General features: G+C 19.3%; 1 protein-coding gene across 1 annotated transcript; it reads left to right on the top strand.

Annotated features, from left to right (window-relative positions):
• Positions 1–14,846: 14,846 nt before the first annotated feature.
• Positions 14,847–16,305, top strand: LOC550978 (non-structural maintenance of chromosomes element 3 homolog). Its single transcript, XM_623373.6, has 6 exons — positions 14,847–15,075; positions 15,140–15,468; positions 15,534–15,702; positions 15,782–15,876; positions 15,965–16,096; positions 16,173–16,305. The coding sequence occupies exons 1-6, from the start codon at positions 15,072–15,074 to the stop codon at positions 16,254–16,256; spliced, it is 813 nt and encodes a 270-aa protein (XP_623376.5). The 5' UTR covers positions 14,847–15,071; the 3' UTR covers positions 16,257–16,305.
• Positions 16,306–17,775: the final 1,470 nt, after the last annotated feature.

The raw sequence follows: 17,775 nt of genomic DNA, 5'->3' as shown, positions 1-17,775 counted from the left end.
AAAGATAGAATTTTAATTTTTTTTTTAAATTCTGAATTAACGTTTATAATTAGTGTTATATTATTGTTAGCTTCAACTCGTTCCTGTGATATAGAGTAAAAATAAAAATAATTATTACAAAATTCGCTCTTAACAAAATGATTAAAAGCAAAGTCCATATGGTAATCATGGTTTACATTATCATTAAGATTCGAAATTATATATTAAGAAAAAATTCTAAATTTAAAAAGTTCTTGAAAAATATAGGATTCAAAAAATTCGAAAGATTTAACAGTTCAGAAAGTTCTGACGGTTCTGGTTTTCGAAGTTCTAACAGTTCAAAAAGTTCTAAAACAGTGGTATTCTCTAAAGCCCTCTCTATATTAATCTCGCAAGCTTGCGGATCTTCAGTGGAATACACTGTCCAATAATAGTGTGGATCAGCCACCTGATTAAGTGATTACTCCTAATTCAAAAAAAATTTCTAGAATGTGTTAAGAATTACGTTACTCACAAGTCCGTTTCCTAAGAAGCTGTTGCGCATGTGTTTGCAGTAAAGTGTTTGCACTAATTCTTCTCAAGTAGGATGATGCTGATTGTCGTTGGAAGAGTAATTTTAGATTCCAGAACAATATTGACATTTTAGCTACACCGAATTGTTTTTAAATATACAAAATGAAAGATTATCAAATTTTTCTCTCAAAAACAGCATTGTTTTTGCAGAATCATCCTATTTGTTCAATATCTGGTGTTCAGTGTCTAAACAATTATTGTTCTTTATGATGAAGAAAAATGACAGTGACAAGATACAATTGGACAATTTCTCTATTTTTTTTATTTCTCTATTTCGTTTTCTTTTATTTATTAATATATATCTTCTTTTTCTCTGAAGCATATAAATTATTACGTATTATACGTTAGATATGACAATATTCTTAATTCAGGTTTTATAATAAATGTTTCTTCTAATTTTTATATTTTTATAAAATTCGATAAATTATAATTAATATATTTTATAAAATTCGATTAATATAATTAAATAATATTTCAATTTTAATACTTCAAATATTAATTAACATAACCAAACGTAAATTAATAAATAAAATACAATAAAATATTACTATTGTATTCACGAGTATAATATAATAAATATCCGCGATATACGTATACAAGCAGTCACTCATATCGATTTGGATTTTTCGTAACGGATTATGATCATGAGATAAATGATCAAAAAAACAAAAATGGATACGACTCGCCATTAAATGAGAAGAATCATGCATTGCCATCGATGTTGATCCATGGGAAATAGAAGAAAGTAGAAAAAAATAGATCTGTATAAAAAAAAATGAAAAATCATAATTTAAAACATATATATCTTGTATAATGATTTATTTAAAAAATTGAAATAAGAAAGATGAAATTCTAAATTGATGAAAAATATTTAATAAAGATAATTATCTGTTCGCGTAATCGATAATTGCACTAATTCTAATAAATATTCGTAATTAAAAATATTCGAAATAAGAATGTAATTTGTTTAATCTTTTCTATTTTTATCATAATATTCTTAATAATTTATCTATATTTATTATAAGTTACTTACCAAATAGATATATTATAGTAATAAATAGAAATATATATATATATATGTATATATATATATATATATATATATATATATATATATATATGTATATATATACATATATATATATATACATATATATATATATATATATATATATATAAAGATATATATATTATAGTAAAAAATAATAATAAAGAAAAGAAAAATGTTTTTTTTTTTGCATATAAAAAATATTAACGCTTATCTGATTAATCACCGTGTTGAACGATTGCTGAAATGATTGTTCATATTGAAATTTCTTTTTTATAGTAAACTAATAACTTGCAGAAAAAATAATAAAATTTTTAGAATAAATATATAAAATTTTTTTAAAAATGTTTTAACGTAATTGTATTAGAATAAGCCAATAACCAAGCTCAAATTTTATTTTAGAAATTGATAATATCTATTTTACAAATAAATTTAACAACGTAATAGTTTAATATAAAAAATTGAATAAATTATTTTTCTTGAAAAAATTATCAATTATAAAATAAAATGTAACAAATAATATTATAAATAAATATATAATAAAATAAATATATAATAAAAGTAAAATAATCAGGGAATATAATAAAAAGAAATTACAAGATAGATTAATCACCTGACGTGAAATATCCAAAGACACAATTTTTGATGGAAGAATGATATTTCGCATTGCGATTTTGATTATCAAATTGAATGAAGAAGAAAAAGATGTTTCAAATTCAGCAACAAATCGAAATACGTCGAATATGTCGAACGACTTTTATGAATACTTTATGAACTACAGTTATGAATAGTCAATTATCCGAAAACAAAATATTTCTACCTTGTAATATCAAAATAAATATAAAAACGATAGATTTTATTTTTAAACAGACAGAATTATTATAAGAAATATTCTCAATTTTAAATGCTAAATGATATATTTAATTTAGAATGCTAAAGAGATATATTTAATATATGAGAATGTATAAAATTGATTGATAACAATCTCATTTAATTATTTTTATTTCTTAATTATTTTATATATGATTAAAAAATAAAAAAAAAACTTATAAAAATTACTGTCTTCTATTAAAATAAATCAAATGTTATCATATTTATACGAAAGTCGTGATGCATAATCTATTACATCTTTGAAATCATTCAATTAATTATTTAATCTCCATTACTTAATTAAATGATAATCTGCACAAATAAATAAAAGTTAAAACCAATTTTACATTAAATAAAACAATAACTAAATTCAAATCCGACTTCGGACATTTTTAGTATGGAGTATTGATAATGACAGAAAATCAATTTAATTTTCGATGTAATAATACTTGTAAAAAATAATTCAATACAAACATATTAATTTGAAAAAAAAACTAATAATCTACAAATTAAACCATCAAATTCAATAAATATCAAAGTCCACAAATTTCGATATCTATATCGATGTAACGCAATTCCCCTTTATGATTTTTGACATATATAATAACAATAAATAACATTTAAAATATTGTAATATAACTTAAAAATTAAAAAAAATAATATAGATTTAATTTGTATTTGTTATGCGTAAGAATATATTAATTTTTAAATATATTATTATAATATTATTATAATATAAATTAATAATAAAAATCTAATACAATAATTAAATTGAATTATAATAGAAAACTCATTTTTCACAACATGAACAAATAAAATACATTCAAATTTAACTAACCTTATGTCATGTCGCGATTTTAAAGAAAAAAGATTATGATTTAGAAATCATTTTCTTGATCAACTTTTATAACAGTTACATTGAGTTTAATTTTTATCTAAATGTAATTTTTAATTTGCTTTAACTTTTAACTTTTAATTTTTTAACATTTATTTAACTTATTATTTAATTTCTAATTAAATTTAACTTTTAAATATATTTTTATTTATTATTTAGATTTTAATTTATTTTTTAATGATTAATTTTATTTCAACTAAATTTATAATTATATTTTTTTATTTAACTTTTAACTTTTAATTTAAAAAAAAACTTTTATCTTTTAATTTAATTTGATTTTATTTAATTTAATTTGATTTTTAATTTTTTATTCGTATTAGATATTATTATAAAATTATTGTTTTATTTGTAGAAAATTTTGAATAAGAATGAGTTTATCATTTTTCCCGAAATAATTTATATATTGTATATCACATTTATATATTATAATTATAATATATATATATAATATATATATTAACTGAAAGGTGATTTTAGAATTTAATAAAAAATCAAATGATTATAGATCTTTGAGGAAAATGTAACATCAAAATCTTATTCAATCTCATCGATCAATTACACGTATATCGTTGATCCGAATAGTAAAATTATTAAATGCTTTAGATTTTTTGTTAATGAATGAAGTAACGCACAATTATTTGAATTTTAATTTAAATTCAATTGCGACGATTATTAGCAGAAATTTTTATTAGCAAATAAAACAAGAATTATCCACTATTATCCAATATCAATTATTCTTTTTATTCACAAATTTTTATTTATATTACATTTCGTTATTCTCGATTGATTACTATCCGCCATTTTAATTATAAAACAATATGAATAATCTGTTGTTTTTCATGTAAAATGGCATTTAAAATATCTTAATAAAATTATAATTGAATAATTATAATTGAATCAAAAACTAATATCATAGAAATCTAAAATTTAGTTTTAATTTATAAAAATATATCAATTATTACGTTTACAATTATCATAATAAATTGTTAAAGGCATGAAAAACGATAAAAATAGTAAAGATACATGAATTTTTTTATCGTAATAAATTATTACAATGTTATAAATTAGTAATAAAAGTTAAAAAATTGTTGAATTATTTGTCATTCTACTCGATAAATCAGATTTGGCACAATTGGTAAAAAACGTACTTTTTCATCCAACTTCGTAACAATGGCAGAAATTTCTTTTACATACGATGCAATAGAGTCATTTCTCAACTTACGTTGAAAAAATCCATGATATTTTCACTAAATTTTTATAATATCCAGAATTTTTTATTCATTTATTGTGAATAATAAAATAAAATTTATTTAACATTATTGTCGTATATTATTTTATTTTTTAATTAATATTTACTTATCGCTTCATTTATTTAATTATCTGCACATTCATTTATTTAAACATTTATTTTATAACGTATTTCTTAATATATAATTTTCATTCATTTATTTATTCACTTATTCTTTTACTTATTTATTTCTATTTTTTTTAATTTATTGTGTATTATCTTAAAATATATTTTATTTATTTATTTATTTATTTATTTATTTTTTTATCTATTCATTTCTAAATTTATTTCTTGATTTATTCTTTAACTTATACTCATTTATTTATTCTTTTATCTATTCCACATTTATTTTTTGATTTATTTTTTAATTTATAATTGAATGTGCGTTTCGATATAGTTATCTCCTCTGGTGAGATCCAATAATTGATTTCCAATTCTTTTCTTCAAAATTTTGTTTACTTAAAGAAAATATTTCATTAAAAAGTTTTTAAAATATTTTAAAACTTAAAAATATTTCATTATTTATTATGATGAAAATCGATGGCAAGTCAAGAACTACGCGTATATGTATTCCAATCTAAACTTTGCATGATTAATTATTTTTCTCAATTATTATACTGGATTACATATAAAATTTATACGACATTTTGAGCTCTCTCTTACTAAACATTGCAATTCTTGAATTAAATTAATTACATAATTTCTTTTTTCGCGTTAAGTAAAATAAGAATATTTTTGTTACGCGTTATAAATTTAAAATTTGTATTATTATTAATTATAATAAATAAATTAAGATAGATGAAAATAATATTAAGATATAAATTAAGCCATGTTGTCATAATGTGGAATTAATTGCGAACGATAAATTGCTATTGTAAAACATTAATTTAAATAATCATTTCATTCCGAATTAATTTTTTCTTTTCAAATTTATTTAATTTTTATTTCTTATTTTTTTTTTCTTATTTTTTTCATAATTTATTTAATATTAATTATTCATTTCGATTATCAATTATTTATATTTTTTCTCGATGCGTAGTTATCTCGTGGTGAGACCTGGTAATTGATATCAATTGGCTATAACAATGATTTTCGTTCTAAAAATCTATTATTTTTATCAAAATCTATTTTTCAGAACAAAATTCGACATAACTCGTCAAATTTGTGTTAAACAACGTAATTGCGATCTATTTGTAGCTTAGCTATAACAGTAAGTTCAAATTCTGGCCTAAAAATTTTAATAAATAATATGGCTTTTAGACATCTCTGTAACAGCTCTAGAAAACAATCAGAATGATATTTTCTAATATAATTCGAATACTGTTGAACTTATCCTAAATCAATTTTGTCAAAATGACAATGATCTTAATTCTCGAAAAACTCTGTCAAATGCTACTTCGAAAATGATCAGCGTGCTGTTTTCTGGAGCAAACTTGATTTTTAGAGATAAGAGATTTTTAGAGATATCAAGTAGATAATATTATACAACGATTTACTTATGGATAAAATAGTTTATAGTGACTGAAATATAATTTCAATGAACTAAAATTTATTCTTTATGTATATTTTATTATATATATTATTATATATATATTTTATTATATATATTATTATATATATGTATATTTTATTATATATATATTTTTTATATTATATTTATTAAACATATTATATTAGTTTTTCTATATATATATATATATATAGAATATACCAAAAATATTGAAGATTTCTGGATAATTTCAAGTAACTTTTTTTTTCAAAGCAAAAATATTTATTAATTTTATTAACAAATTATTAACAAAAAATATTGGCCAATTATTCGTGTGAATCGTGACAATAGCTTTGGCTTCATGTTATTAATCGAACGAATAAGTCTAAACAATATAACTCAAAGAAAATGTGTTGAATAATTGTAATAAAATGTACTAATATAATTGTAGTAAAATTGTAATAAAATAAAAAATAAAAAAATCAATGTAAAATTTTTTTAACAAATATTACATATTAAATAAGAAAAAATTAATCATGCAGCCTATTACTATATAGCCTATATTATATATAACCTATATTAAAAAACAATTCACCAATAAATAAATAAAATCAATTATTCTAAAATTCAAGTCAAGCTTTGAAATGTTGATCATAACATTTTTTGAACATCCTTCTTTAACATTGACGAACTTAATTTTTGACAAATTAATACAGAACACTAAATATATTATAAATAAAACATTATTGAAAAAATAACACATCCATCATTGGATCAATACATCTATCCTTCGTTGCATAAACACTAATCAGTTAATCACGATTCAGTAATTTCAAAATAGAATCTTAAATTATGCTTATGTTAAAAGTATTGATGGCCCTGAAAAGGATCGATTTTCTTATGATAAATAAGATTTCATATATTTATTTTTTGTTGTAACTTTACTGCTTCTGCATTCTTTTCGAGAATGAGATACATTGTCATACTAAAACAAAATAATATTTATTATTAAACAAATATTTTTTTAATTAATTAGTAATTAATTATATTATATTATAATGAAACTCATCTCAAACATAGCTAATTATGATCGCACATTGTGTGGATAATCTTAAGCATTCGTATTATAATAATAACCAATATTCAAAATTCTTTGTTGTTAATGTAATTTTGATATTGATAATTTGATTTTATTGAATTATCTCATTTCCATAACATGAGCTAATATCCAAAATATATAATATTTCATAATTATTCACATATTAAACGCACATTACAAAACAAAGTTCTTGATTGATAGAACTAAATTCTATCTGATTTTTAACTGTATTTTATTTGGACTGAATTGTATTTATTGATCTGTTTCGATTTTATGATTTTACTTGTCATTTGATTTTTCTTTTAATAATTATTATCAACGAAAATACAAACTAAAAAAGAATTTTAAAAAGAATCAATAGTCGTATTAGAAAACAGTTTCCAAATGTTCCAAGAAGTTGCATCGTAGCACATGGGAGTCACTCTTGCAAATACTTCTACAATGATCCGTCACAAGACATTTAGCGCGTATATATGATTTAAAATGACCATTGTTGTTATATATTTCAGACTCGATTGTTTAAAAAATATAAAAGAACTATACCCGTTCGTAATTACTAAAAACTACTACTTAAAACGCTTGAAAATGTTGGAGATATTGAATGAAATTCAAATTATCTTGCTTCATAAGTTAGTTTAACAATTTCAGAAATTATAAAATTTCTTCAAAGGTTACAAATTTCAAAAATTTATTAAATATTCTATCAAATTTTCATTCGAAATAACTTTATGTACAAGTTCGACAAAATTCTCTTTGGATCAAATTAAAATATTTTTTTTATTGATATTTCACTGAATAAAAAAATTTAATTCAAAATCATTTAAATTTATTGTTTTAATCCATCATAAAATTAATTTTGATATTTATCTAATCAAATATCAATTATAGCGAATCAATGAATGATTATAGGATTTTAAAGATTTAATATTAAATTATAACTTAATATTTTATTGTATAAAGAAAACGAAATGTAATGCATTGTCATAGAATTATTATACAATTATCATTTTTATGTTTAATAATATTTTTTATTAAAGTCGTTTTCATAAAAAAAAAAATTAATTACATCAATATAAATGTTAAAATAAAATTTTATGTGCGATTCTTTTTTGCAAAAAAAAAAGAAAAAAAGAAAGTATTCATTTTTTTTTTTTTATTTGAAATCATTTTCAAGTTTCTTTCATAATCTTGATTTACTTTATTTGAAATATCAAATTCGTTTCTCTGCATCGTAATTAAAACTTAATATAAAAAATAGATAAAATTATAAATAAGATATTACAAGTATTGAAGCCAATATTATTACATTAATATTTAACTTAAATTGACATTCGATATTGATGACTATTAGACAGTTGTATTACTATACAGTTTTCAATTAGTAATATTGTATCTATATATATATAGTTTTTAATGTATAGTAATGTATATTATATATGTATATTATATATTATATATTTTTATATCATGTATTTTATTAATATTTTAGAAATCAATACGATGATCATTCACAACTATATGGAACTATAGCCTGCATTTTGCAACAAAATTAATATATATTATAATATTTTATTATTAATTTAATATTTTTATTATTGATTAAAACTTTTATAATGTTATTAGAAATAATATAATCTGATTTAATCTAACTCATTTTTTACTTAAATTTAAGATATAAAAATTTGATCTATCTTAGAGATAAACAAGATTAAATTATATTATTTTAATAGGCTATAGGAGAGATTCTTCTGTATTTATACATTGAAATTTTAAATAATAAAATTACATTATTATAAATTGAAAATTTATGCAATATTTATATTATATGTAATATATATATATATATATATATATATATATATATATATATATATATGTATTTCTATAGTATATTTACATTATTTTCAAAATAACTACTAAATATTATTATATTATTATATTATTATATATTTTCAAAATAACTACTATATATTATTATTTGTTGATAACTTTTTAATAAATGAATGATAAAATCTTTTAGAAACTATTTAAAAAAGTAATGTTCAAAATATAAAATCATTAATTAATCATCATTCATAAAAACGGAATTGCTTTTCCTAATTGTTAGTTTTACTTTAAATTTACTTTAAATTATTTTTTAATATTAATATTAATATTAATATTAATAATTTCAGTTAATATTAATATTTCTACTTAATCATTACCGCAATTTACAATCTATGTTACAAATTTATTATTAATTATTTATAGTTATTAGTATTTAAAAACAAATAAAAACTATAATTATTTGAATTACAATTAGAAAAATCATAATTATAGTAAGAATATTTCTTATAATATATTTATTTTTTAATTTTTTTAATATTAAAAAAATTAAAAATTAAAAATTAAAAAAAATTAAAAAATTAAAAATTAAAAATTAAAAAAAATAAAAAAAATTGTCCTTTATCAAAGAAAAAAAATTAATGAATCTTTAATTTTTTTTTTGAAAATTATGAATTAATAAAAAAATTAATCTCAAAAAATTCAGAAATTGAAAATAATTCCTTTTTTTAAATATATGTTAATTATTATATGATTAATATAATTAATATTAATAAATATAGTATAAATAATAATTTTTTTTCAAGAATTTATATTATATTATTATATTATATTATTATATTATTATTTTATTATTATTATTATTTAAAATTATATTACATTATATATAATTATAAAATATCATTAACATGTAATCTAGATCTCGTTTTCTCATCGTTATTTCAAATAGTCTTAGATGATTAATTTATAATTCCTAATGTCAAAATGAACAATCCTATATAATCAATCTTCAATGATATAAATCTCATTACAATCTCATTATATGAATCTCAATGTGAATGATATGAAAATGGAAGTTTTAAAAATCTGAATTATAAATTATATTTTAATTGATCTACTTTTATACCTAATTTATGATTTTTTTATATGATATAAAAATATCGATATCAAAAAGCTTATGTGTATATATATATATATATATATATATATATATATATGTCATATATGAAAATAATCGAATGTAAATATAATCTTTAGATCTTTTAAGAAAATCACTTTGTCAAATATTTTTTTAAGTAAAATTAAATTTTTTCTTAAAAACTATAATTATTTTAAAATAAAAATGTAATATGAAATTGTACAATACATATGAAATTATTCTAGAATCTATTTTGACAAGTACATTTTTTTAGAAATTTTAAATCTTTATTTCTTTAAATTCTCTTATAAGAATACAATTTTCATTAAACAATAAAATCTAATTTAACCTAATCTACAATCCATTAATTTTGTTCTTTATTGTTTAAATTAAATTATAATTAAGGAATAGTCATTAAGAATATATTATTTATCCATATGAGAATAATTATGTTATCTATGTTCGTATTCATCAATATATATACAATATCATATTAAATATATTCATAAGATAAATAGATTCATGAAAAGTTTTTTGCAAATATTTTGAAAATTAAAGCTGATGGTAATAAGGAAAAGTTATAAATTAAATTAAAGCTATAATTTTGAACTTAACAATATATTTCAAGCTCAATATTAAGAATCGAAATAAATCAAAATAAAAAAAATGACATTATTTTTATAAATAATTTGTTTTATAATATATTTTTTTTTATATAATTATAATATAATAATATAATATATAATATATAATATAATAATAATATAATATTTAAACAAATTTTTTAAAATAAATTTAAAATATTGATAATATTATACCGTATCAAAAAGAACATAAGTAAAATTTTTTTTTAATTAATTTTACATAAACATAAATTTAATTTTTTTTAAACAAAATTTATATTCAAAAATTTGATTATTAATAAGAAATAAAAATTCATCAAATCTTCTAATAATGCAATATAATTTAGAAACATTCAGATAGCTCTCGTAGCACACAATTTACAACACGATTTCGCTCTAACACGATAAGATAAATTGCGGAAATCTTTATACAAAGATTGTATTTCTACAGCACAAGAGATCATTTTTATTTAATATATTTAAAAACTAAATTACCTTAAAATAATGACGGGAAAGAATAATGAATTATAACGATTTTTCATGAAAATGTATAAACAATTCATTTACAATTCATTTATAATTCTATTCCGATGTTATAACGGAAATGCATAATTTATATATCATCTACGAGATTCAAAGATACAGTATTGCGGAAAATGTCACCATATCTAAAAGAATAAAGCGCAATGCGATATCGTCATATCGTATCGACCTGTTGTAAAATGTAATTGCTGCCGAGCGTTTACAGACGGAAGGCCCTTTTTTGTTTTTTATCTCCATGGCCTAAAGACAAAAGTGTCTTAAACGGCTGATCGGCAATCTGAGTCAAATCAGGATATGTTAAAGAATGATTTTTTTGTCTTTAAGATTATTTTTTGGAAAATTAATTTTCAGTCCTAAGCTATGTTTGGTAAAGATAAAAAAATAAAATTTAAGAGGAAATTTATTTTTTTAAAAAAAAAAATCTAAAGATACAAATCTTAGATCGTCTTTTAAAAGAAGAAAAAGTATTTCATTGAAAAAAATCTTAATTAATAAAACAACAGCTCAGACTATTAAGAAAAATGAAAAAGAAATAAAAAATTGAATTGCTGCAAGATTTTCGACATCTGCAAAATATATAATTTGTCTTCGAATGCCAATAATTGAGAAAATGAAACAGATTTGGATTGATGATAGCTATCAAAAAAGAATTTCATTGGATAGTAATATCATTAAACAAAAAGCACTTAAAATTTTAGGAACTTTAAAGAACATGGAGAATTTTCTGATCATTAAAATTGATTCTGAGAATCAATCCAGATTTTGTGACAAATAAAGATTAATTCGAAAAATTCAAAAAACGTTTTGCAATTCATAGCATAAAAATCCAAGTAAAATCTGCGTCGATTGATGATGAAGCTGCTTATCCAAAAAAAATTCAAAACATATAGAAGAACAAAGGTACACAGCAGATAAAGTTTTCAATGTCGACGAAACTGAATTTTGATGGGAAAAAATGTCCAATAGAGCCTTTATATCGAAAAAAAAAACTGCACCCGGATTTAAGATGTCTAAAAATTATATAATGCTACTTTTGAGTAGTAATGCGTCAGAAAACTTTATGATCCTTAAAATTTTTGCTAGTTTATAGATCTTTAAATTCACGTGCACTTAAAAGCATAAATAAAAACATTTTACCGTAAAACTTTTTACCATATTTTATACCATATTGGAAAACAAATCCAAGATAATTACTTAGATAACTGGAAATTTATTTAAAAATTGATTTTTAAATTGTTTTGTGCCAAATGTTAAAAATTATTTAAAGCAAAAAAATTTGAACTTCAAGGAGCTATTACTATTATTATTAGATAATACTCTGTGTCACCCACAAGATTTGAGTCATCCCAACATTCCAAAATAATGTTCCTACCAGCTAACTACTTCGTTGTTCCAACTATTGGATCAAGATATTATTTATATTTTTAAAACTTATTACATATGAAGAACATTACAGTGGATTTTAGATATAACCGATTCAAAATCAATTAAGGTAATAAAAACTTGGAAACAATTTTCAATGAAGCATTGCATCGACATCATATCTTTGTCGTTAGTTTGTAAAAAGACATCAATATTAAATGTATGTTAGAAAGAGATATTTTTAGTTATTATTTTCAGTTGAAATAGAAAACGTGCTTAAATCGTCAGAAAATGAAATTAGTATTAGAAATATAATATAGAAATATATACCATATTAGAAATGCTAAATCAATTGGAAGCGAAAGTTTTATGGATATTGAGAATGTTCAAAATTTATTATAGTGGAAAAAGAAGCGAATTTGATGAAAATGGAATCCGAAGTTTTAAATCAAATCGATTTTGAGGACAATAGCATTGATGAAGATTAACACTGATGAAGTTAATTTAACGCTAAAAAAATTATAAGAAGATCTAAACTTAGTTGAAAATCTTGAATCATTTTTCTTGAATCCACAGTTTCTGCCACATTTCTTCTAAAAAAAGCCGAAAATTCAAAAAGAAGCTGAAAAATTGTCTATCTCCATACCATGAAATCTATAATGATCTTGTAAGATCATGCAAACAAACCAAAATTATAGATTTTTTAAAGAGAATGGAAGATGCAAAAAATATAAATGAAAAAAAAGTTCTGAAAGTAAAGATAATATCGTTCAACCGAAAAAACGTTCTTATTTGATTGTATTGAGCAGTGATGAGAAAAAAATTTAGTAAATTAAGGTCGCATTAAGTGAAAATAATATTTTTTGTTTCTTTTCGTTTTATATTATACATACATTTATATTTTTAATAAAGTTTTTTATATAGAATTAAAAAAAAAATGTGTTTTTAATAAGTTTTCGAAATGTAACCTTCCTTTTTATGAACCCAATACTGGTTCTTTCATATAATATGGTTTCACACGGCATTTTCTAAGAACCTATCTATCGTGTTATAAGAGGGTTAATTGTAGTTATATATATTAATATATTTAGACAGAATTAATATATTTGTTATCTTTAAAAAATCGATTCTACAGATCAAAATAAACAAAAATATACAAAACTGTCAATTGAAATTTATATAAAATTTTATATAAAATAGATTTATTTATTAATTATTTATTAAGTTACAAACAATTTAAGTTCATATTAAATGAAGCAAAATGGTGTAACAGAGATACAATAATCTCTTTTTATTTGTATCTCACTTCGTCTTACTTTTTAAATTAATAATAATATAAAATTTCAATTGTTTATAATAATGATGTTAATAAATAAGTCTCAACCATATATTTGTTTTTAGATCCTTTAAAGATATTTCATAAATATAATAACTTTATACATATATAATAACTTAAAACAAATGAAAATTTTTGCAAAAGAAAATTTTATTTAAAATTATTTCAGAAATTTTCTGAGGTAACCAATGTTCTCACATTTTTGGAATATTTTGTATATATATATTGGCCAATCACAAAATATAGTTTATTGTATATTGAATATACAATGAAATATATAATTGAATATTATAATTTATTCATTATTGTGATATAATTTTTTATTCATAAAAAAATATTTGTTATATTTATATTTAACACACTTTTTTTTAATATATGCTTAAACTTATTGTAATATATATAATTGTACTCGATCGGTAATACGCTATCACTAGCGGTTTGATTAAGCTATGCGTTCCATTGGTCAATGCTTTTTGTTAATAATTCCTTAATAAAACCATAACAAAAGTTTTTGCAAAAGAAAATATTGCTTTTCTAATTAAATTTCTAATTAATGTTTTCATATTTTTTGAAACATCCTATATATAAGAATTACATATATAATAAAAATTATATCTATGGTTATATTTTTATTTCTGTTTTTTTTATTAATTAATTTAGTCGATAATTAGTCAGCAGTTCTGATATTTCGAATTTAAAATTTCTATATTGCTTTAAATTTTAAAAAAAAATATAATTTTTATGATTTTTACATATTTTTACATATATATTTTAAAATATATTTCTCTTCAATATAAAATCTACTTTATACCTCATTTGTGGTTATGTTCTTCAAATTCCTGACATAAAAAAAAAGTTTATATCATTCTTAACGATCGGTAGATGTCATTACAATAGAAAATTGTAATAAAATTTTGAATGGCAACGTGAAACATTTTATATATATCCTGAATTCTATTTGTAAAAAATAAAAATAATTCTATAACACGTCTTTATCATACTTCATGGGTAAGAAATGTATAATTTATCATAGTATATAAAGTATATAAAATTTATAAATATTTTTTTTAAGGTTTACCACGAAATCATGGAAAAAATCAACAAAAGAATTTATCACAATCAATCGTCAAAAAAAAGAATAATGTTACCACTCTTTCTCAACCTATTCCAAGTACAAGTACAAATATATCATATATTAATGAAAAATCGCAAAACTTTTCACCTGATTCTATGATTTTTGAAGAAGATAATCGCTTTATTAATAACCTGATACGATACTTTTTTGCATTAGATAGAGAAAAACAAATTGTCAATAAAACTCGTATAATTAAAAATGTTTTTGACAATCAAGGAAAACATTTTTCTAGAATAATGAAAAAAACAAAAGATCTTTTGTCAAAGGTAAACAAAATTAAAATTTATTTAATATTTTAATTAATATTATGCATATGCTTATATGTTCATAGATTTTTGGATATCAATTGATAGAACTTGAAGGTAATAAATATATGCTAGTAAACGAAATAAAAAATGAATTACCACACATTTATCCATGTGCAACAGAAAGTAGCCAACAAGTATTATTATTTATAGTACTTACTCATATCTTCATGCAAGAAGAATCCTGTACTGAAGGTAATAATGCTATAACAATGAAATATATGGAATTGTTTAAAAATGATCTTATCTCTAATATAATGTAAAATTATTTCAGAATCATTATGGGATTTCCTTACTAATTTGGATATTTCCTGTTTAGACAATCATTATCATCCTTACTTTGGCAATGTTAAGTACTTGATAAATGAGGTAAAAAAACTAAAAAAAAGAAAATATAAGAAAATTAATTGAATAAATCAATTATAAAATTAACATTGAATTAAAATTTGTTTTATAGCTCTTTGTTGCACAAAAATATCTTGATAAAACTGTACTGGAACAAAATGATTCAATTAAAATAGAATTTAAGTGGGGTCCCCGTGCTGAATATGAATTTTCTCGACGTGAGGCTTTAAATTTTGTATCAGAGGTAATAATATGATTTTATGTTAATTTTAAACATATATAATCTTTTTAATAATAAAACAAGTATGATTCTATAATAGATATACAATAGGCGTCCATTAAACAGTTGGCCATTACAATTTAAAATTTTACTTGCTCGAGAAAAGTTAAACAAATCTCATTAATATGTATATATATTATTATGAATGCAATAAATAAAAATTAAAAAATAAATCTCCTTCTTTCTAAATATAAAAATAATGAATTCCTTTTGCAATAATATTTTGGTAATTGATAATGTCAAATCAATAATTTGAAATTGATATTATTAATTATTATTAAATCATATGTATAAAGAAAGAATATTTTTATTAATTTATGCTATTTAATATAATATTATACAACTATACAATTTTCATGAATATTTCATTTAAATTATTTTAAAAAATTATTTGTATTTTAGAAATTATGACATATATGATAAACTATTAATAAGATAAAAACTACTAATAAATAAAAAAATACATTAATATTTAATATAATATATAATATAACATTAAGAATATAATTATTATAATACATTTTTTTCACATGAATAAGTAGATAATATGGATAAAAAATATTTATAAATTGGAAACATAATTATTAAAATTGTTTATTTATGTAATTAGATATCAATATTTAATACATCAATATTTAATTTGTTTTAATTAACTTAACTACTTAATTACTTTTTTAATTTAAAAATAAATAAAAAAATATAAAAATTATTTTCTAAGTAAGTAAATATAGAAAAATAAACAATTATTGTATAAATATATGATGATATGTTGATATTACATAAATTTATTCAGATGAAATTTGTTCATTTCAATTTTATATTGTTTATATCTTTTTAAAAGAAGTTTAAATTTTTCTTTCTCTTTTTTTCATTCATATTCTCTTGAAATCAAATTTTTCAAAAAATATTACTACATTTTTCTTTTGTATATTTTCTTTAATTTCATTTGATATAAATTATATAAATTATAAAGTAAATCTATTATTATTAATTAAATTAAACTAAATAATAATAAAAAAGTTATTTACTTATTCAACTGTTAATCATTCTTTGCAATTAATTTTCTTTTTCATTCTTCTAAATTACATTATAAATTAAAATGCATTATGAACTTTTTAAATATTTTTTTATATAATAATATTTTGTTACTAAAAATCATTTTGAATAAATTTAGATGCTAAAGAATTATATATATTAGAATATTAAAATTTGAGTATTAAGACAATCATTTTTTATTAATTATTTATTGATATTATTTAATGCTTATATTTATTTTCAAATAATAACTGCAAAATGTATTAAAAATTTCTTTTAATGAAAAATTTAAAGTAAAATGTATTCATTATAAAAATTTTAAAAAATATCAATTTTATGTTTATTATTAATATATTATCCTGATATTCTGAATCGATTTATTATTTATAAATATATTTATTTATTATTATACTTATTAATTTATAAATATTATTAATATTTATTAATAATAAATATTATTATTATTATTATAAAATAATAATATTATTATTAATTTCTAAAACTGAAATATTTTTAAACAGAATTAACAAAATTAAATTTCATTTGATTTCATCAAGTAATTATCTTTTGAATAATCAAACAATAATTGTTTAATAATTGTTTTTTTT

Source organism: Apis mellifera, linkage group LG3 (assembly GCF_003254395.2).
Source record: "Apis mellifera strain DH4 linkage group LG3, Amel_HAv3.1, whole genome shotgun sequence".
Classification (NCBI taxonomy): domain Eukaryota; kingdom Metazoa; phylum Arthropoda; class Insecta; order Hymenoptera; family Apidae; genus Apis; species Apis mellifera.
The sequence above is the reverse complement of the archived record's forward strand: the minus strand, read 5'-3'. Positions and strand labels throughout refer to the sequence as shown.